A 21,817-nucleotide genomic window follows, 5' to 3' on the forward strand; every position below is an offset into this window, starting at 1 on the left:
GCCCAGCCCATCCGTGTGACCGCCGCCAGCTCCGCTATGACCGGGCGGGTCCTCCCTGCCGGCAGGGGGCGCGCTGGCCGCCGCGAGCACAGCTCCGTGCGTCTCTTCCTTGGGCGGGCCGGAGGGGGCGGGATGTTTCGGGTTCCCGTGGCGCGGCGGTGTGACGTCACGGCTTGTCGCGTTTGCGACGGTGGCTGAGGGAGGTGCGGGTCTGCTGCGGTGGGCCCGGCCCGGCGCTATGGAGCAAGCCGTGGTTCCGGCGGCCTCCGCCCGTGCCGTGGTGCTGGCCGCGAGCAAGGGCGACGGCGCGACCCCGCCGGCTTCCAGGCGCCCGAAGGCGATCCTGGATGAGGAGACCTACATCGAGGTAAGCCGGCGGGCCTGGGCTGGGCCTGGCCCAGCTCTCCCGGCGCCTGGGTCGAGCGCGGCGGGTCCCGCTGTAACCGGGACTGCGGTTGGGCCTGGGGGCGAGGCAGCTCTGCGGCCGCCCGACGGGATCCGGCACGCCCTGTGCACTGCCCGGCGGCCGGCGCGGCGCTCCGAGTGTCCCAGCGCGGCCCCGCAGCTGTGTCTGTGTTTGCAGCGTCTCGAGAAGATCATTCAGCGAGACTTCTTCCCTGATGTGGAGATGTTGCGAGCGCAGAAGGAGTATCTGGAAGCGGAAGAAAACGGCGACTTGGAGAAAATGAGGCAAATCGCGATCAAATTTGGCTCCTCCTTGGGCAAATCATCGGGGGACACACCTGTACCCTGTAAGAACTGCATCACTGGGGTGTGAGGGTTTATATCTGATGTTATTGCTCTGATTTATCTGTGTGAAGGCAGTGCTTATCTTAACGATTCAAATTGTCATTGCATGGGAATTAGCGTGCCAGATTGGGCAGTAGCCACTGTCAGATGAGTGATGCTGAATTTCTGTTTGATGGTGTTTATATTTCCTTCCTGAGGGAACGGTTTTGGAAAAAAACCAGCTACTGAATAACCATTCCTCACAGGCATCTTTTGCCAAGCTCCTGCTCCCTAGGGAATGTTACGTGCTTGAATGTGCAATATTATTGTATCAGAAACTCTAAGCTATGTTTTGAATCCTTATTATAGTTTTGGGAGTTCTTGTTACGTCTGCAGATGTGTAAGGTGTTTGTTCATGGGGGACAGAAGGTGTTGGAAGCTTGTGCTTATCAGAGGTTCACACAGCAGACATCTAGTGCCCTGCTGTATGTCTGCTTTCACTTCAGGTTCAGGTGTCTATTACATTAAAGCCCAGTTTCTGGCTAAGCTCTTTCAGTGGGGTTTAGGCTTTCTTGCAGCAAAGAGCATGTGTCAGCCAGTGGTTTCCCTTTCTCCTCTGCTGCAGGGACTGGCCCTGGCCTAGGTCAAGATTGTTGTGCTGCTGCTTGCTTCTGTGGGCAAAAGCTGTGCGTAAGGTGGCAAATAAACTGGGCTGTGGCTCTCCTGTGAATTTTTCCCAGCAGGAGAAAAATGATGTCTTAAATGAGAGCAAAATCTTGTTCAGTGTTTGGGACAGAATTAAACATTTGGCATTTTTTCACAATTTTTAATTAAATTGTGGTTCTCTTGCTATGTGTTCTGTGCCTTGTTCGGCATGTGACCCTTTCTGTGGTGGAGGATGTCACAGCAAGTGTCCTGTTTTTTCTGTCTCAGATGTTACTCCAGCCACGTTTGAAACCCCAGAAGTGCATCCAGGTGGCCTTCCACTGGAGGATAAATCCAAAGCTGGTGTCAAAGCTGCAGGGGAAGGTACGAGAATGGTGTTTGTTCAGCTGAATTCTTCAGCAGAAAAACACTTTTGTGAGCTCTGTCTCCTGGATGGGTTGTGGGTATTTAGCAGATGTTGAAGCAGTTTCCTTTAACCTTCTAATGGGTGAAAATTATCACTCTGCAGTTCAACTTGATGTGCAGTTTTGTGTCATGTGTGCGAGTTCTCAATTATGGGTCTCTTTAGGGCTGTGTAAATTCTGAGCTCAGTTGATCTCTTTGAAGGTGGTAGTTTTTTTTCTACATCACCTGAAATTAACTCTGTAAGTAAGCAAAGATTGTAGGGGCAGAGCTATTCATATGCGATATTAAAAATGTCTACTAGCAGCTGTCCATGTGTGCATTTTTCCTTTAACAAAAATAGCTATAAATGCCATAAAAACTTTTATGGGAAAATTGGTTATATGTCATGCAAAAAAGAATGTTTTATTGTACCACTCTGCATGCATGTATTTTTTTTTTCCACCAAGCTTCATGTTAATTATTAGTGGGTCTGTAGAAAATTTGCTGTCAGAATGATTAAGAATTATGTATAGTGCTGTTGTAGAAAAGGAGGTGTTAACTTTTCTCAGGCTTCTTCCCTCTTTTTGTTAGGAGTAGCAGAGAAAGATGATAAAGAGGCACTTCCCAGTCTGGACAGCTTCCTAGCAAAACACACAAGTGAAGATAATGCTTCGTTTGAGCAGATCATGGAACTGGCCAAAGAGAAGGAGAAAGTCAAGCACGCTTGGCTGTACAGTGCAGAAGAGGAGTATGCCCAGGTAGGGAAATGGCTCAGCTGTATCTCTGCTCTCCTGAAGTGACACAACAGGGAAATACTGTTTTACTGTATGTCTGTCTTGTTTGATTAAATAGAATATTATCGTTTTGTTTTCAAATCCTACTATAAAAACAGATGGGAGTTCGTGGGCTCTGAGTGTGAGGCTATTGCATTAAACCATGGAATTATTCATATTGCAGAATAAGAATAGAAAGGACTTGATTTTAAGTAGGTGCTTGGGGTGATCACATTAAATCTGAGCTAAGCCTGAGTTTCCTGGGTCCTGTGACAGCTCGTTGCTTCCTTTGCAGTTCTGGTTTTTCCCCATCTGTAACTCAAGCAGTGTTGACATAGTTGCTGAGGATCTATCTCTTCCTAAAGTTGTGAGACTGGAGCCGTGCACTGAGTGCAAGTATTGCTGTTCTTGACAATCTCTTCCATAAGCAGCAATACCAAGGAGAGCAGCTGAGAAAAGTTCCTGTAGTTTGTCCATGAGCCCTTTATTATTTGCAGTTAGATTGTATTATTTCTGTTTCTGTTGCCAATAATAATCTATTCAGCTGCTGAAGTAAAGTCCTGTACACAGGACAGCTGGCTGTGCTGTCTGCCTCAGCTAGCTTCATGGGGCATTCAAGGCCTGTTCTGGAGCTGCCATGTCAATCTTTCTCCATCAGCAGTGAGCAGCCAGCATTGATGCCAGATGCATCGGTGATGGATGTAAGTTGCAGTGCCTTTTAATGAAGTTTGGCACTGACACTTGAGTGTTTCCTGCTGTGTTACTGTGAGTCAGTGTTATGGTTTTATCCCAGCTAATGTAAACCCTTGGAGTCTGTTACAATAAAAATGCTCTCTGTGGCTCATTAGGCATCCTCTTTGCCCGAATGCTTTCATCCAGAATTAAAAGGCAGGCAGCAGGAGACCTTTTGCAAAGCACAGGAGTTGTTTCAGATCAGGATGAAGTTTCCAGAGCTGGTCTGTGCTGATGTTGTGTGTCTTCCTGTCAGCCAGCACTGTTTAGACCTTGCATTTCCTCGCACTGCATGCCTGTTTGTGTAGCAGACAATTTTGCTATGCCTCATTTAACATATTTGGTGACAATACTGCTATTTAAATGTATATGGACAACATCAGTTGATGTCTTTAATATAGAGCTTCTGACAGTAATTTTCTAGTTTAATTGGTGTGAGAGTTTTTAAATGGAGTAACTTATTAGTGGGTGACTGCATTCTGTTAGGGGTTTTTTTGGTATCAGTGATACTAGTATGCTGGTAACAGCACACAAGTAGCTGCGTGAGTAAGTGTACACACAAGTAAGTGTAAGTATGTCAAATGCTTCCATACCTGTGTTGCCTATGGAAATGTTTGGAAACTCTCTAAGTATTGAATAAGTGCCCGTTCTGGTTTTTACTGCTTGCCTCAGCTAATGCAGTTTGCATGATACTAGGATGGTACAGATACTCTCCCAAGGTTACATGCCAAAGCCTTGTAGACTGCCTTTATGTTTGATATAGTGCCTGATGTTGCTCTTCCCTCTTTTAGCAATGAATGCTTCATCTGAGTTTTTATTAGTAGATAGCGAAAAAACAGAAAAAGCTTGAACCAAAACAAGTGTTGTCACAAGATGTAATAAACAAAGTCATAATCTTTATGAGAATTTACTTCTCTGATTCTCACCTGGTTTTATACCAGAACTTCATATGGAATTGTTTGCAAGCTCAGGTAGGAACAGGATGATTTCTCAAATGACACTTGCTAGAGTGCTTATGCCATGCCAGGAGTGAAGTGTGCTATGGCAGGGAGCTGAGCTTGTGATTGAGCTCTGCAAGGCGTGGATGCCTGGTTGAAACATTGCAGGAGTCTGTCAGAACTGATTCTCCCCCCCTACACACCCTTTTTTAATCTTTGTTTCTATCACGCTTTCAGCGGCACAGTGAGAACCTGGCACTTCCTTCAGCAGAGCAGCAAGCTCTGGAGAGTGTGAAAGCTGGACTGGAGACCTGGGAATACACAGCTCGAAACACCCTTATGTATTATCCGACAGGTGAGGTTGCAGGTTTCTCGTGAGGGGCATTGATTCTGGGTGGATTGACTCTGAACAGTGCTAACAGTGTAACAGCATTTCTATAGATGACTGAGCACCTCGTACTGGCAATACTGCACTTTTTCCTCTGTGAAACTCAGATACATAAAGTTGCTTTAAAAGTCTGGGGTTTTCTCTCTTTTTTTTTTTTTTTTCCCCTCTTTTTTTTATTTGAACTTCACTCCTGTGCCTTTGATTGCAAAAGGCAATCAAAGTGTGATCATATTCTGTTTGTCATTTAGAAGCTCCTTGTCATTATTATTACAGAAGCACTTGGTTTCAGGAGACAATGCTCTTTCCAGTTTGGTCTTTTTCTTTATGAGCGCTTTCTTGTCATCTTCATTCAATCTTAGCTTCTGCTCAGAGAGTGCTTCTTGAGCTTTTTGGGCCTTTAGTTGATATAGAAAACTATGTAATTTGTAAATGCCTTTTTCTTTGGTTATATATGTACAATTGGTAACTTCTGCAAACCAGTGAAGTACAGAAAAGAAAGTCTTGTTAAAAAAAATGAAAAATCTGATCTTAATTTATAGATTTCAGGTGTTACAAAGCTTCTGTCTGGTACAAATTCTGTTATAAATTGCTAGCGATACACACCGCAATTGCTGATGGATTCTGTGTTGTGTAGGAATATGTGGCAAGTGTCGTTTTGGTCGGGAGCTTTAGAGCACACTGCCTAGTGTTATCTGAGCCCTTTATTAAAAGGCATTTTGTTTTTCAAGGTGTACCTGATGGGGATGAAGTGTTTAAGAAGCCAAGGGAAGTTGTCCATCAAAACACCCGTTTTGTGAAGGACCCTTTTAGCCAAGCCGTGAGCAAATCACAGCTCCAGCAAGCTGCAGCCCTCAATGCTCAGGTTGGATAATTGTACTTCGAATACTTTGTGAGACTCTTCATTCTAATGTTCATCAACCAGGAAAATTGTGTGTGCTAAGTCATGCTGATTCACACCTTTCTCCACATGAATGGTGTTGTCTCTTCTTTATTTCAGTACAAACAGGGCAAAGTGGGACCAGATGGGAAAGAACTGATACCCCAAGAGTCTCCAAAAGTGAATGGATATGGATTTGTGGCTACCCCCTCTCCTGCCCCTGGTAAGAGGGATTTCTTATTTTTTCTGATGTAAGATGCTCTGTTTGTTCAACTCTGAGGTATCATTGTTGGTTTAGAGGAGATGAGCTTTCTATCTATGTAAGTGTCATGAGCTGGTGACTTTCTTGTGTACTGTGTATGTCAACTCAGCCTAGTGCTTAGATCGTAGTCCCATACACTGGCTAGCGGAGTCACGCTGTACCCGAGAGGCTCTGAGCAAGCTGCCGTACTATCACTTAGGAATCATGTAGAGGGCGGTGACCCCTCCTAGGCAACTGGGGTGCTGTGGCTGCTTGTTTTATCCATGGGTCGTACTTCTCTAGGGCTTAAAGAACTCAGATACTTTACAACCATTAATCTTCCAATGAATTGTCCTGTAGGTTTTTGAGAGATATTCAGCCTGACTCATAGCAATGTAGCATATCACTTCCTTTACAGTCTAACCTCCTGTTTCTCTCCACGTCTGCCACTTTCTTGGTTCCTCCTTTGTCTGAATACACTTGTATATTATATACTCCTTTTGTTCACATGGATTAGCTGTAGGATACTTTTGGTTAGAACAGGCGTGATTTTTCTTCCAGTTGAAACGTGGTATCTAAACTTTCATCCGTTCCTCACTAACCGTTGTGTTTCCCTGTCTTTTGTTATGCTAAAAGCTGAATGTACTGAGGCTTTTCCTCTGGAAAGCCTGTAGGTGGCATTTGGAGAGCACCTCCTTTCTCCATTGAAGTGCTTGTTCCATACCAGTCACTAGCGAGTGACTTAATCGGGCTTTTAGCCTCAATCCATCTAGAGGCTAGCCTGTACCAAGCAGCGACTGCACTTTGTCTGACAGCTACAACTGCAGAATAGATTCTAAGTTTGGCTGTTACTGTATTCTAAGTCCTCTGCCTGTTTTTCTGCTTTTAAATAGTTTGTTATGTTAAAGGAGATTTCATGAGGTAACAGAGGGGAAGACCAGTACCACAGAGGAAAAAATGAAAGTGGCACTAAGCAAAAGCTCACCAAATGGAAAAATAAACACATGGGAAGGACAGTGCTTGGGTGTTGTAACCTAGAGGGTGACACAGCCACTGGCAATGCTGTGAGTTTAAGGTCATGCTCTTTCAATGGGAACCACATGTTGCTATTGAGTATGGGCTGTGATTTCCTCTGCAGTGGAGGGGCTCCTTTGTGTGTTGATGAATTTGCATTTCATAATTTGCCTCTCTGAATTTTTTTGTGGTGAATGAATAGTCAAATGTATTTCATGAGCATAACTCTTAAAATTTGTTTTTAGGTGTGAATGAGTCTCCTTTTATGACATGGGGTGAAATTGAAAGCACCCCTTTGCGCTTAGAAGGGTCAGAAACGCCGTATGTGGACAGAACGCCTGGACCAGCCTTCAAGGTATTCCACGTCAGCAGTCAGCGTGTCATTCCTTTTTGGGGGGAAGGACTAAGAAGGGAAAGGCAAGTGAGTAACTAATAGGTTAACGCTGTAGGAGTGTGACACATCTTTGGGCTGTGTTCCCAGTCCCTGGGTCCAATAATCTAGGTTCTGCTTGGAGGGTGGAGGTGGACATGAACACTGCTTGGTGGAGGTACCTGAGGTGGAATACACACTGTTGTCAGGAGAGTGAGACTTCATATTTGATAATACAAAGCACAGACATAGGGGTTTTCAGAGGAAGCTGAAGAGACGCCCAATTTGTCCAATTTCAGTGTATAAATGGGTAGAAACTGTAGGATTTCCCTCTGTCTTGATCTTTTGGCTGTCACAGTCTGAGGCAGGTGTATCACTTGAGAATATAAAAGGCGCTCTGGCTTTGCTGATGGTACGGGTCCCTGCATGCCACCTGTCTCCTGCTGCTGTCATTGTGTATGAGCTGAGACTCTTGGTTCAAGAAAGATGTAATTTGCTGTGTGTGCCTATGTTTTGCCAGACTCGGAAGCCCTTGACTGGTTCTCCTGCTGTGTAGCAATGTCTGTTTGCCTGAGAGCTGGCTGGCTACAGGCCAGGCCATGCAAGACACAGGTGACATTGTTTGTCTAGGAGAGACAGCAGGAGGAAATGCCAGAGGTAATGGCTGCTTCCTTGACTGAACTGGTTCTACCATTTTTGTTACTTGCTTGGGCAGGTTGAAGGTCCCTTTGTGTCCTCTCTGGCTTTTATACAGCAGCAGAGGGTTGTGGGCTGACCCAGTTTAGATCCCTGTAAACTGGAATTCAACTGTGAGGGTGCTTTGACTCATTTTTGCAGTATTCATGTGAGTCTCTTGGCAACTGAACTGTGTGATGCATTTGTAGATCCTGGAGCCTGGGCGCCGTGAGAGGTTGGGGCTCAAGATGGCCAATGAAGCGGCAGCTAAAAAACGAGCAAAGAAGCTGGAGGCACTTCGAAAAGCGACAGAAAACTTGGCCAGGTGAGATTTGTTCTGACAGCAGAACTGGGGAGGGGTGTCTGCTGATGAGATTTACATCAACATATGTAGAAAGGGAGGAATGATCAGAGTACTGGAAGCAGCAGTAGGTACAGTCAGACTGCAAGTTTTTAGAAATCAGAAAACTTAATTCCTGAGGGAAGGTGGCTGTCCTTGATACTTCTCTTGCCAGCATTACTGTTCTGCCTTACAGCCACCCAGCAATTCATCTGGATCAGTGTCTTGCCTCATTTCGAAGAGGAGACGTGATAAGGCTTGCTTGGCTGGGTCACAGGAAGGATAGAACAGGCTCAAAGGAAAAGGCAGGCAGTACCACTCAGGTTCGGAGGGATGTAAGAGGTTTCTTTGTCACTTGTCTCTAGAGAGACAGGCTGCATTTACCTGCAGGCAGAATGGCTTCTGCAGCCAGTGGGTCTGGTCTGTTGGGAGAGTGGATACCAAGCTCATCTGTGGAAGCATTGATGCTCTTCCACATAAGTGGCAGATTTTTACTGTAATATCTTCTAAACCTGTTTATTCTGTTCCAGCTTCACTCCGAAAGGACTAAGCCCAGCAATGTCACCAGCTTTGCAGAGACTAGTAAACAGGACTGCAAGTAAATATACTGACAAAGCACTGCGAGCCAGCTATACTCCTTCTCCAGCCCACACTGGAACACCTGGTTACAAGACCCCAGCAAGTGGGCCTCATACACCCACAAGCACCCCACAATCTAGGACAGTATCTCAGACTCCAGTATCTCAGGATACTACATCAATCACAGACAATTTACTGCAGCTTCCTAAAAGAAGGAAGGCATCTGATTTCATCTGAATATTCCAGTCACCAGCAAGGCAACAGTGAGCTGGCTGTGCTCAGCTGTTTGCAAATGGGACATTGTGAGCCATCGGTGTAAGGGGTGTCTAGATACAGCTGCCAGAATGGAAGCCAGTGGTTGGAAGATCTGGGACCGGCGCTACTCTAAACTATGCAGATAAAATAGCCTGTAATGTGCTTTTTGGAAGTAAAGTATCTCTTGCTGTGGTATAAATTCCCTTTGAACTGCATGGGTGGGATGCACAGGGCTGTGGTAGAAAAAGAATGCTTCCTGCAATGGCAGAGAAGATTCTGGACTCTTGGAAAAGGGTGATAATTGTTTAAAGGTATGTTTCTTTTTTTAAGATGGCCATGCATTTAAATACATTTCTGTACAGATATGTCTATTTATAAAATGTTGTAAGCCTTCCTAAAAGGTTGAACTGGACTTCCTTTGAGCTTGCCAGACCTCTTTGGTTTTGTATTTTGCAGAAGAGCAGATATAATCATGTATATATTAAGACATGACACAGAATTTTTAGAGGGCTTCTCTTTAATTTGAGTTGCTCTTGAATGTGGCTTGGACCTGCCAAGAGAGGTGGTATGTTATGAAGACAGTATGCATACAGATTCAGCCATCAGTTCACAATGCCCAATAACCTACCTGAATACACTGTGGTTGATGCACATGTGAATTCTGCAGCCTGTGTAGTCAGGAATGTGAGAAAGGTGAGTATAAGACCTGTTAAATGCCAGCAGCACTGAAAGAAACTGGCCAGTGTGTTTTGATAGTAAGTTCCCTGCAAACCGTATCAGAGACAGGTCTTGAGAACGATAGCGTTAAGCTGTTTATTCACCTCAGCAGATGTACTGTGTCTTCTGTTGCCATTCTTTGTAAAGCAAGAGGTGAGGACTGTTGCTGAAGCAGAAGTTAAAGTTGAGAATCAGCAGTTCACAAGTTAGATCGACTTTGTGATACTGTTAAAACCAGCCATCCTTAGGAGGATCCCATTTACTTCTCCCTTTTCTCTTTTGCTTAATAGCATTTGGCTTGATGCTCTTGCTTTGGCTTTCCTTTACCCGGGCTGTGGGAACACTCACCCTCTTCTGGAGCTGACAGAGGGGACTTGACAGTGGAATTTGGAGTCTGCAACCATGAGTGTTTCAAAACTTCATCTATGCACGGTCTCTGAGACACATTGGGCTGGAGCAAGTGGTTAATGAGATCCTTGCACTCTACAGTCAGGTGTTTTGTGCTGGGGAAGGTAATCCTGTGTTGTTTCTGAAAAGAAATCATTTTCTTGATGTTGGAATCATCAAATGGCATTAAAGCGTAGACCATGATATACAGGATGACACCCAGACTCCATATGTCAGAAATCCTGGGATCACAAGGAATGCCCTGTAGCACTTCAGGGGCTGCATATGCAGCAGACCCACAGAAGGTATTGCTGAGAATCATTTTCCCATTTTTATCCCGAGACAAGAGTTTGGAAAAGCCAAAGTCTGTCAGCTTGACATTGAGGCCATCATCAAGAAGGATGTTCTCACATTTCAGGTCCCTGTGAGCGAAGTTTGAGTCGTGGCAGTGCTTGATGGCAGAAGCCAACTGCTGAAACTTCATGCAAGCAAAGTCCTCTGTCATAGCTCCTGTGATCTTGATGTAGTCCAGGAGGTCTCCCTTTTCCCCCAGCTCCATCACGATGTACACTTTCCCAGCTGATGTCTCAAAAATCTCATAGATTTTGATGATTGACGGATGTTTCAAACATTTCAAAGCCTCTATTTCCCTGGGGAGAAACCTTTCCCGAAAGTCCCCAGAAGTTTTCATCTTGTCGATGATCTTGACAGCCACTTTGCACTTCAGCCGGTCACAGTAGGCACATTTCACTTTGCTGTAAGAGCCTTTTCCTAGTGTGTTGCTGAGGCTATAGCCTTTCCTTCCAAGCACTGCAAAGTCATCCATGGTGGAAGAGCTTGGGGGAGCTGCATGAGATGGTGCTGACATGCATCATGGGTGGTGGCAGATGGTGTGTGCATCCACTGTAGTGGTTGCTTGGGCTGCTGCTGCCGTGGTCGAGTGGCACTGGGGCACTGGTCCCTATGTGATGTCACAGGCGCTCGGAAGGACCTTGCAGCCCTTTCCTGAAGCTTCTGCATGATGCCATCCAGGGCAGAACTTGGCATCAAGTCACTCGGAAACATCACTGATACCCTGCCTTCATCATAAACTGGTCTTTAGTTTTGCTATCAGGATGGAAGTACCTCAGATGTTTTTCTTTCCTAAAATGTACCTAAGTCTGTTCATATTTATTCATGTTAGGTGATTTGTCATCTTTTTGTATGTCTTGGATGACCTTTCAAGCCCCATGTGGGCTTGCTTCTCACCAGCCAGTTTTCCTCAGAAATGGGCTTGTCATGTCTTCACTGAGGCTGTGTTCAAGAACTGGGTTTCAGTTTGGTTTGGGGATTTTTCCTTCATGGGCTTGCTAGGGGAAGGACATTTCTTCTCTCAGGTTCATTTCCTTGTTGTTCATCCAGCCCTTCCATTTTGTAGCTCTCATGACTGGCTGCTTTTGTGGGCTTTGCAGCTCCCTTGGTGTGTGAAGGAGTTATGTTTTGACTTCCAGCTTCTGGTGTTCTTGAGAAAGGCTCACACTACACCTTCCTCAGAAGGTTTACTGTTCTGCATGTTGACAACTTCACTGTAACCAACCTCTGGGGCTTTTTGCTTTCTGTTGATCTCAGCCTTTTCAGATCTGTTGTTACTGCTGCTTTGTGTGTGACTCCAAAGACTTGATGGTGTTGATGATCAAAACATGAGGGCTAGCACAACCCTACTTTGTCCATCAGCATGAGTGACAATGTCATTCTGAAGAACAGAAGTGGCACTTCTGGCAACCACACTGGGGTTTTTTTTTTTTGGGTTCTTCCCATTCTTTGAAACTATAATCAGCCAAAAGTAAAAGAAAAAAAGAGAGCATTTTTACCCATACACAGCTTGCTCTCAGAGCTGAGTGCCTGAGCACTGACGTGGTGTGATCCACCCTGGAGCAGCACAAAGCACCTTTTAGCAGGAAGCAGGCGTAGCCAGATGTGTATGCTTCCTGCAGCACGCCTGAGCACAGGGCAGCCTGTGTGACACTTGGAACTCTTGGACACTTGCTGTAATCAGGTGATATTTTACTGAGGAAACTTGCATGGAAAATTCTCTGCAGCTCTTTGAGCAGTGCCTGCAGCCTTCTGTAAGGTCTGCGGTGTTTGATGCTGTGTTTTCTTGGTGGAGAGACTCTTCCTGTGAAAAACCCTAACTGACTCAATTTTTATAGTGCACCTTGTACAAATCAGTCGCTCTCCACAGCATTGCAAGGAATTAGCAATTTTTGCCTTTCAGGCAGAAATAATTGAAGGCCAAATTTTGTCTTTAAGCAAAAACATCACTCTCACGTCTTCCTGAGTGTAAAGGGAGCCCATTTACTAGCATTTCCATGCTTTCAGAGATACTCTTTAAGGACTGAACTGGGTAAATAACAATGAATTTCTTAGGTAATTTAAACAACTAATTATTTATTTCATAATGACCACATATTCTGCTTCTCTCCAGTAAATGTAGGACCTCCCTGTTGGGGCACACAGGCAGATGGTCAGGCCCTGGCCTGCAGTTAAGAGTCACCGAACAGAGCAGGAGAATGGAGTAGATGTGACATGAGAGATGGTTGGATGTAGTAGGCACTGCTACAGAGAGCACCCAGGGGAATGTTTGAGCTTCATGGATGACTGAGGAGCAGCACAGGGGCTACCGGGGTATGGAGGTGACCCCGTGAGAGGTATCAGAAACACCAAATTCGGCTGTAGATGTAACAAGACTGGGCCCAAGGGGAAACAGTAATTAAAGGAGGTTATTTTGGGAAGAGATGAGGGTTAGAGAAAAGGAGGGATTAGAGAAGAACAAGCATGGGAACACAGAGAGAAACTGGATGTATGGAAGCAGGCTGTGATCGCTGTGTATGTCTCAAGCCCAGTGGCCGATTTCCACCATCTTGTTCAATGAATCCTATCCCTTCTCTGGGTGTGAGAGCTCTCTCTTCTGGACATGGGACGCACATAAAGGCTGGGTAGTGTTTGAGGACTGCAGATGGGGGCATACATATGGGTCAGGAGAGGGGCATGCATCTGCCACAGCATTTGAACCTGGTCATGGTCATGCCAAGACACAGCTGGAATGACAGAGAGGGGAATGTGGTATCTGTGAATGATTAGTTCCATGTTGTGCAATTAATGCTTCTGAGTAGATTGCCTTAAATATCCTGTGGGCTGGTGTTGGTTTTGTGTTCATCCTCAAGTGAATGAACCCAGACAGCCCTACTAAAATCCCAGTCTCGGTTCTGCCAGACTGAAAGGCCTTCACGTGTTTGCTGGGAATGTAATTGATTTTCAGTGGAATGCTATAAAGCTGGATCTCTTGAAGGGGATGTAGTGCTCTTCAGATAGGCTATTCCTGTAACGCCTGCTGTAGTGTCTGGTCTCCGCTTCCTGCTGCAGTTCAGCTCCTGCTATCTGTAATTAGGGAATCAGTAATAAACTCTTTGTTGCCTGATATTTTTGCTGCTGTAGCGCTAGCAGATGATGTGCCTTTACAAGGCCAAATCCCATGTGAAAAACCATCTTGGTTCTTCATGACTTGTGATTTTTCCGTTTTCCTCTCATTTTTGTGAGGGTTATTTTCCTTTTGCTCTTCCTGTATACCTGCATTGTCCAAGCACGCTTCCTCCCTCAGCCAGAATAGCACCTGGAGCTTACCCCAATGAAACAAACCACCAATTACACCAGACACAACTGCTGCTCTTTGATTTGTGGGGCACAGGTAAGAACATGATGAACAGAAGACAAGCAGCAACCCAGGGTTTGGTGAGGCAAGTAGCTGAGAGCTCCTATCACCATCACCCTACACCATGCTTTGAGCGAAGAGCCAGGGGAATGGTGGGGCACTGCCCTGGGGCAGGAGGCTGCTCTCCAGCTCATGTTCCTGATCCCCTGTGGCCCACGTGCGCCATGTCTTGTGGCAGGGAGTTGGCTCTGCAATAGGATGTCCCAAGGCACCAAGCACCAACCTGCTTCCCTGTGCACTTCATCTTCAGGACCAGGAGCGTTTCCCTGGGGCAGATGCAGCCATCCCTGCTGTGGTGCAAGGGGCTGTACAGGACCTGCAGTTTTCCAACACCCAAAACCAGGTTCCAGTAAAGACTCTGAGCTGCTCTCTACTTAGAGTCATAGAATGGTTAGGGCTGGAAAGGCCCTTCTTTAGCTCAGAAGAGAAGCTGTGGTTGGAGTTACTTTGTTGTTTTGGGGGACTGGGCTATTTCTCTGAAGAAAAGGAAATTGATCCCCTCACTCAGGAAACTGGGAGATGGAGCAATTCCGACTTCCTCATATTTGCATTTGTTGCCTCAATCCGAGCTTGCTGCTGCTGGTTGCAAACCCCAGCTCAGAGTTGGGCCAGGGCAAGAGCGGGTTTGACCACTCTGCCCATGAGCCCTTTCCCTCTGCTTCTCCTAGGCACGGCAGCTTTTCTCCACTGCTTTATGGGCATAGGGGATCTGCACTCGCTGGTTAGAGAAATGCTCATTCCCAGCATGAAACTGGGAGTGCCTGGGATGTGCCAGCTCCTGCATGCCCTGGGCTGAGGCTCAGCGTGTTCTACTGGCATGCTCTTTGTCCCTGGAGCATCTGCCTGCCCCCATGTCCTGCCCGAGGGCTTGGGGCTGGTGTGGCTGCACAGGGCAGCTCCACCTCATCCCTCTCCACAGCCTGGCCAGGGCAGTGGCAGTTCCCCAGTGTTGGTGTCCAGCAGCACTTCAGCCCTCAGCATGGCACAGCCTGGGGAAATGGGTGCCTCTTACCCTTTACTTGTGTGCTGTGTGGCTGGGCTGGTTACTGCCTGTTTGCTCAAGGGTGCTGTGTGGGTTGTGGTGCTTACCCTGGCACATGTGTGCTCCAGAGCCACCTCTGTTCAGAGCTGGTGAGGTTGTGGCGTGGGGAAATGAGGTCTGCCTTTCCTGGGGCAAAAGTCAGGGACAAGCTGTTCTGATGCATTGTAGGGCATTTATTTACACATTGCATGATGTAATTCATAGGCCTTGGTTGCCATGGGCTTGGGGTGGGTAAGGAGTTGTCTTGGATCAGTTCGAGGCTGGCATGTGTGGCTGGGCAGCCGCAAGCCAGGTCGAGAACAGCCTGCCTCCACTGTAACCCCTGGGAGGAGCAGAGCTGGGGGGTGCTGCCATGCTTCAGCTCCCCGCAGACACCTGGATCCCGACAGTGCCTGGCAGCACGTGAGAGCTGGCAAAACGTGTTCTGGCTGGAATCTTCAGGCAGCCCCCAGCTGCCTGCAGGTCCCCAAGCACACGGCCCCAGCCATGCAGCCCTCCTGGGGCCCTGCACAGCTCCAGGGAAAGGTGCCATTGCACACACTCGCTGCTGCCCCAGCAACCTCCCAGCTCTTGGCAGGCACCAGCTTCCACTGCCACGTTAAACTTCACATTTGGGTATGGAAGAAGCATCTCCCTGATGCTGCTGAGCGGAGCGCGGCTGCAGCTCCTGTGGGGCAGAGGCAAGGAGCGCACGGGAGAACCCACTGAAGCCCTATCTCCCTGCTGGCAGATGAGCAGCTGGTGCCTGACCTGGACGGGAAGCAGAAGCAATGTGAAAGTAGATCTGTTATCTGTACACCCATCGGGAATACCCTTGAGGGAGGTTTGCCACTGGGTGTAGTAATCGGTATTAACAGAGGAACAGGGAGTGTGGGAACTTGGGCCCAAACATTGAAGCATGAAAGTGGAAAACATTCGGTGTAAACTTAAAAAAAATATATAAAAACTTCCCAGCAGCTTCCCAGGCTTTGGCTTTGACTCTGGATCGGGTTTTACTGGGCAGCTGGAATTCCCTGCAGCGGAAAGTGCTGACCCTGCAGCCGCTGTGGGTCAGCTGCCCTGGCCAGGACCATGTCTGGTGCTACCCAAACACTGCTGCTTCACTTCCAGTTGCCAGAGGAAAATCCAGCTCAGTTTGGGAAGTGGGTTCTGGAGGTAAAACTGCTTCTGACCCCAGACACCGCCTGGGCAGAGCCCCAGCACCGGGACAGCTGTGGCACCGGGGCCAGTGCCTCCTCCCCAGGCTGGGCTCCCCATAGGGACAGCCACCACCCATGGCGCAGCAACACCCAGGGTCAGATTCCTGAAGGCGCCAGTCATTTGCTGGGCCATTGACAATGATCCGGGCTGCACAATTGGTGCTCTTCACGTGTTTCCTCTCCGGCTCCTGAACCTGGAACATAGCGCTTCCAGGAGGTATGGAAACACCGTCCGGCTCCAGCCCTGGTGTGGGGATGTCCAGGTGCTGGGAGCTCGTTGGGGTCACCCCTGCAGGACTGGAACCAGATAACCTCAGTGATATGGTTCATTGCTGGTCTTGGCAGTCCTGAGGTAACGCTTGGACTTAATCATCTTAAAGGTCTTTTCCAACCCGGTTGATTCTGTGATCTTGAGGTCCTTTCCAACCCAAGCCATTCTGTGGTCTATGATCTATGATATGAGCACGGAAGGCTGGCAATGGCCACCCCGGGCACAGACCGGACCGGCGGAAGCCGCCCCGGGGGCCTGAGGCCGCGAGGAACTGCCCGTCCCGGCCGCTATCGACCCCGTAGGTGGGCGGGGCTTGTGCCGATCCGGGCGCTCGGCCCCGCCCCCTAGTCGCCGATTGGCCGAGCGGTCCGCGGTGGGGAGGGGTCGTGGCGGCGCGGGGGGCAGGCGGTGGGGAGGTGCGGTCGCCATCTTGTGCGTCGCCGGAGCCAGGCGAGCGGCCCGCAGCGTGGCGCCGCCCGACCCCGCGCTGCTCCCGCCGCAGCCGCCGCCGCAGCCAGGGCCGTTGGCTCCCGCCCGGGGGCGGCGGCGGACGGCTGAGGGGAAGAGCTCGGTGCGGACAGGGGCCCCCCCCCGCGGGTCCGGTGGCGGCGGCGGCCCCTCCTCCCGCCGCTCCTCCCGCCGCTCCTCGCGTGCCTCCCCACGGGTTTGTGGCGCTGCGCCGGGGGAGGATGAACGGAGGATAAATGGTGCCCAAGGCAGACAGCGGCACCTTCCTCCTCCTCTTCCTCCTGGTGCTGAGCATCACCGAGCCGCTGCGGCCAGGTAGGGGGGGTGGGGGGAACGCCGGTCCTCCTCCTTCAGCCCGCGGGCGGGTCCTGGGCCCGGAGCTGGAGCCGGCCGGGGGGGCAGCGGGGCTCCCCCGGGCGGAGGGCGAGGGAGGCGGCGGGTCGGTGTCCGGAGAGCGGTGCCACCGGGAGAGCAGCGCTGGTGCCGTTCCCTTCCCGCAGGGTTCAGAGAGCCGGGAGGAGCCTAGCGCTGGGGTCGGCGTGGCCCAGAGCCGGCCCCGGACCCAGGGGTCGGTGTCTGCTGCTTTGTGCTTTAAAAAGAGCTGGGACCTGGCTGAGTCATGGGGGAAGCGTCGGTCCCTGTGCTGGCTGGTTGGGACTTGGAGGAATGGGAGTTAGGGCCAAAGACCTCATTTTAAAGTTTGAAAGCTTGGGTAAAAGCTCTGTAACACTACAGGTAATGAGCAGTGGAAGTGTGGCGGCACGGTCAAGTTTTCGGCTGCTTTTTACTTGCCTATTTTTATGTTGTGGGCCTTGGGTGCCAACAAAACAAAACTTTGCTTTCAAGGTGCCATTTGATCATGCCAGAAAGAGAAAACAACTCTATTGCATCTCAGTTGTAGGTCATCTTCCTAGTTCTGTTTTTGCTTCTTTTAGGGAAATAATTCAGCAGTGAAGTTGCTGTGGTAGTTGCTAGGCACGGTGCTTTAAAATGTTCAGATTATTAACTGGAGAAATGGTTGGTGTTTGCTGACTGAAAAACTACAGCCTTTCTAGGGGTGTCGCTCAGTTGAGGTTTCTTCTTGGGTGTTGAACTCACTTGGAGCTTGGCAGAGCCCTCGCGTATCTTGGGCTGCTCTTGCCAAAGAGCATCAATAGCTGAAGCGTGAGGCTGCCTGGAGTGGCTTTGCAGGTTTGGAAGCCATCCTCCCGTCACACCACGCCACTGCTGCTGGGTGATACTCCTTTATAAACAGGAGAGAAAGAACGATGGTGTACTTTGAAATCCCCTTGTTCTTTCTCTTCAGAATAGCCTTTATGACCCAGACTAATAAAATGTAACAGTATTAGTGAGCTGTGTTTAAGCAAGTTCCCAGTACAGCTGAAACACAATTGGGTCAGTGTAGGCAGTCTTATTGAAATAACTAACTTAGGTGTTGAAACTGCTCTGTGTGTTCCTTGTTTTGTTTTAGCTTGTTTTTTTGGCAGTGCAGTGTATATACAGGGCTTATGATATGTTCTGAAGTAGCCAAAAACAAAGTGGAGTTGCTAACCTAGCATTATTACAACTAGAGGCTTTATGTGGGAGAAGATGCTATGTAAAACTGATTTCAAGCAGCTTCCTTTATAGCTGGCACCAAGTGCTACAGACAGCTGAATTGCTGGTTGAAAAGACTCAGCAGAGGTTCATAGCTGTCCGTGTACTCTAACAGGAGGGTAGATCCTGAACTCTGTTGGTGTTGAGCATTGTACCCTCCTAGAAATTAGAAAATGGCTTTTTCCTTTTGTGTCAGAACATGTGTTACTCCGGTTTGATAGCACATCTCTGTCTGATGCTTCATGGACGAAGACAAGTTTTTTCACTGAGGTTTGCTTCTTTAGGGCAAATGGATGTTTTCACTGGTGTTCTGTTGTGCCTACTTTGGAGATTTGTGGTGCTGTAGGAACACTGGCAGAAGAATTTTCCATGTGAACAAACCTGAACTCTCATCTGCTCAGATTATGCGCCACTGGCTTTGAAACCCATAGCATTAGGATTTCTCTGTGGCAAGTCCATATGTGTTCCTTGAGTTTTGCTCAAACCATATGTATTCTTGAACCTAATGTGAAGTAATCCAACTGGATGTAGTATTGCAGCTGGAATTCCTTGCTGTATGAGGGATTTCTGAATTCCATTTGGAATAGGCTCTCCCATCCTTTTTACTTGAAGGCTCTGGATGATTCTGGTGGTTGAGCTGTCCATGGTGATGCTTCTCCTTCCTCCTCAGGAGAGAGCCCATTCCTTCAGGGTGGCCTCATATCTTTTTGCCAATGTCCTTTGCTTTTTAGCTTGCTTCATTTAATATCTTAAGTCTACTCTGTCAAATAGATCATCCATTTACTCGATTGAATAATGTGTGGGTTGATCCTGAAACAAAGGATGCAGATAGGGAAAATCTGGTTTGTGCAAGTACAGAAGATGTACAGAACCAAATTTATAATTTTAATCAATGATGAAGAAGTCTCCCTTCTCTTTTTTGAGAGAGACACATAGATTTCCTCAGAAACAGTATTTGGATTTAGAATTTTTCTTCCTAGTGACGGTTGTTTTTCTTTTTCCTTCTTTAAACCTGTGTATTGTAGCAACTGTCTTACTGGTTTAGAAAGGATGCCTGCATCATTCTTAGCTTAAATCTGTGCTCAGAGCTATCAAATGAGTGCTGCAGAGTGATGGGAGGTTTTATGTTCTCTGAGATGAATGTGTAGTCCCTTCACAATTCAGTCCCAGCGAATCAGGCACCTCTTTGTACTTCCATGTTAATTTGACACTAGCTTTGTATCCATGTTCTTGCTGTACTCTTCAGATAAATAAAACCTCCTTTTAAGCCTCCTCAACTGTAGTATCTTTTCAGGCAATCTGAAAGGCAGTGATTTTACATGGACCTGTTTTTTTTCTGCATTTAAGGGAACATGGAGTTTAGTAAATGAAGAAAGAAGTTAATTAGAATTTCCTTTTTTTTCCTCTGATTTTTTTCCATCTTGGTTGCACAAGTCTGTTTTATGCTACTGCCAGTGCTAGCAGCGTCAGGTATGTCCAACATACTGTGGCACCAGCCTTAGCTGGAGGCTTGAGTTCCTGAAGGTATTGTGGGCAGTTGGATTCTTCTGAGCCTGTGAATGTTTAATGATAATTTTGTGCCTTTGACAATCTCTGTTTAGGTATTTTTTTGTCCCAGTGTTTCCTCTTTCCTTTTCTTACTATTTTGACCATAAGCTGCTTGTTTTGACTAGTTGCGTGCTTTATAATGCATTGTTGAAAGAGTTTGTTTTTTTTTAAAGTAGGGCATTTCTCCTTGAGTTGTGTTACTCATTATGTGTTGGAAGTTGCTAATGTGAATTGTAGCTGAATATGTTGTATTTTTCCAATTATAGAAGTGTAGGGTGAAGAAGTAAATATTTTCTTTAAATGCATACTGAATTAATTATATCTGGTGTTCAGACACTTGTTTTTTGGGGTATTTACCACAGTAGGGTTTGGCTTAATAATATCCTTTCTGGGACAACTCTAAACATCTGCTTCAGGTTATCTGAGTAGCTGGCTGAGAGCTGCTGTCTTGATGTGAAGAAATATTTCAGCAGCGTGTTAACAGAGTTACAATAAAATGTTCTGGTACTAGCTCAGATTTAGACTGAGTTTCTGACCACCACTGCATTGCTGTTGGTTGTGGAAGGACCATCAGAGAGGTAAATTGCTATGAATTCTGTTTTGCCGCACAGGCTCAGAAGTTCCTGTTTCTGTTAACATCTAAAGTGCAATCGAAAAGCAAAGGTTCTGGTGTCTTTATGTAACACGGGGAACTTAAACAGTCTGGAATGATCAGGATGACATGTTTCAGAAGAGTGTTTAGAGGATTAATTAATATCATCGCTCAAGACAATAACGTGTTTTCATATTTCTCGAACAAGATACTGCTGCTTGCTAATGGAAAACACTTAAACATGGTCAGGCTTTATATTGGATTTTGTAATAGTGGTTTAGTACAGCGCCTTGTGAATGTAGGTCATGGGCTTTCTTATTAGAGCATTTGCCAGGCAGCTAAAAGCCAATTGAGTTCTTGTTCTTGCAGCTTTTTTTCTCCACTTCAAAGCTAGCTAGAGGAAGTCACTTTATTACTCAAGTTCTGTTTTTAAGAATTTTGCACAACTTACCGAATCGGCAGTGCTTAAAGGCTTGCCAGCACGAGTGGTGCAATTAAAAAGACCCACAATTTTAGCTTAAAGTTTGAACTTCTCATATGCTTTGGTGCTTGACGGTGCGCAGCTGGCAGTTAGGTTTGCATTGTGTTGGTATCTTGACACAATACTACTGACAAGTGTGTTTAAGTTATCAAGTCTTTCTTGTCACATAGTTAAAAGTTGTAGGTCTTAAATACAAGGGAGAGCTCCTGGAATAGAAGTCTAAACAAACCCACAGTCAGCGTTGTTTCACTAGTGTGCTGTGACCTAACCTGTCTGGTTTTGGCTAGTTGAATTGTATCAGTTAATTCAGTTGGAGATGCAAATGTAGCAAATGTCAAAATGTGACCCGGGCCCTGCATTCCTCTCCTCTAAGGAGTTTGTTGGTAGGCAAGTGGAAGCCTTCTTTTACTTTTTGTTCGCTGTCTCTAGTGAGACCTGTGGTAATACTTGCTTGGTTCCGTGTTGTTGCTAACTACAGTCGCTCTCTTCGTATTTAGCTGAATTCCCAAGTGAGGGCTTCTAGGTTTCAGGGGCAGACAGAATGGTTTTTATCACACCTCCTCAGTTCTGCTACAAGTAGGGCTGTCCTGTCTTCCAGTCTTATGTTACCCATCATCCCCTTATTACTTAATCTACTGGGTTTAGGTGGGTTTTTTCTTCTACTGTTACCTGTTAGCGTGCTCTTTTCCTGGTGTTCTGTGCTCTGTTTGCTGTTGTTACGAGCTGCAAATCAAGCCTGATGGATTTGAAAAGGCTTTCTTCCTGCTGCTATCACTGTAGTAGAGAGGCAAGACAGAAGGTATCAGA

At 47.1% G+C, this 21,817-nt stretch overlaps 3 protein-coding genes across 8 annotated transcripts in view; 2 read left to right on the forward strand and 1 right to left on the reverse strand.

Annotated features, from left to right (window-relative positions):
* The first annotated feature begins 185 nt into the window (after window positions 1–185).
* On the forward strand, window positions 186–10,067 carry ESS2 (ess-2 splicing factor homolog). 4 transcript variants are annotated; one of them, XR_013957943.1, is made up of 11 exons: window positions 186–367; window positions 584–752; window positions 1,663–1,758; window positions 2,371–2,537; window positions 4,460–4,577; window positions 5,339–5,472; window positions 5,608–5,710; window positions 6,988–7,163; window positions 7,997–8,112; window positions 8,658–9,272; window positions 9,969–10,067. XR_013957943.1 is itself a non-coding variant. In XM_080628791.1 (10 exons), the coding sequence occupies exons 1-10, from the start codon at window positions 239–241 to the stop codon at window positions 8,941–8,943; spliced, it is 1,494 nt and encodes a 497-aa protein (XP_080484917.1). In that variant the 5' UTR covers window positions 186–238; the 3' UTR covers window positions 8,944–9,942. The 4 variants fall into 4 exon arrangements, 3 of the variants coding, with proteins under 3 accessions (XP_080484917.1, XP_080484918.1, XP_080484919.1); XM_080628791.1 differs by lacking the exon at window positions 9,969–10,067 and having other exon boundaries at window positions 8,658–9,942; XM_080628792.1 differs by lacking the exon at window positions 9,969–10,067 and having other exon boundaries at window positions 6,988–7,097; window positions 8,658–9,942.
* Window positions 9,962–11,096, reverse strand: TSSK2 (testis specific serine kinase 2; the record flags this gene model as incomplete). Its single annotated transcript, XM_080628815.1, has 1 exon — window positions 9,962–11,096. Exon 1 carries the CDS (start codon window positions 10,931–10,933, stop codon window positions 9,962–9,964), a length of 972 nt encoding a protein of 323 aa, XP_080484941.1. The 5' UTR covers window positions 10,934–11,096.
* Window positions 11,097–16,750: 5,654 nt separating this feature from the next.
* DGCR2 (DiGeorge syndrome critical region gene 2) overlaps window positions 16,751–21,817 on the forward strand; it is a 48,953-nt gene continuing 43,886 nt past the window's right edge. For all 3 annotated transcript variants that reach the window (XR_013957954.1, XM_080628932.1, XM_080628933.1), the window contains exon 1: window positions 16,751–17,108. Coding sequence is in view for 2 of the 3 variants with exons in the window: in XM_080628932.1 (XP_080485058.1) it covers window positions 17,030–17,108 (79 nt within the window). In the remaining variant the exon portion in view is untranslated. The remainder of the gene's footprint in view (window positions 17,109–21,817) is intronic.

This window comes from Psittacula echo, assembly GCF_963264785.1.
Source record: "Psittacula echo genome assembly, chromosome: 13".
In the NCBI taxonomy this organism is placed as follows: domain Eukaryota; kingdom Metazoa; phylum Chordata; class Aves; order Psittaciformes; family Psittacidae; genus Psittacula; species Psittacula echo.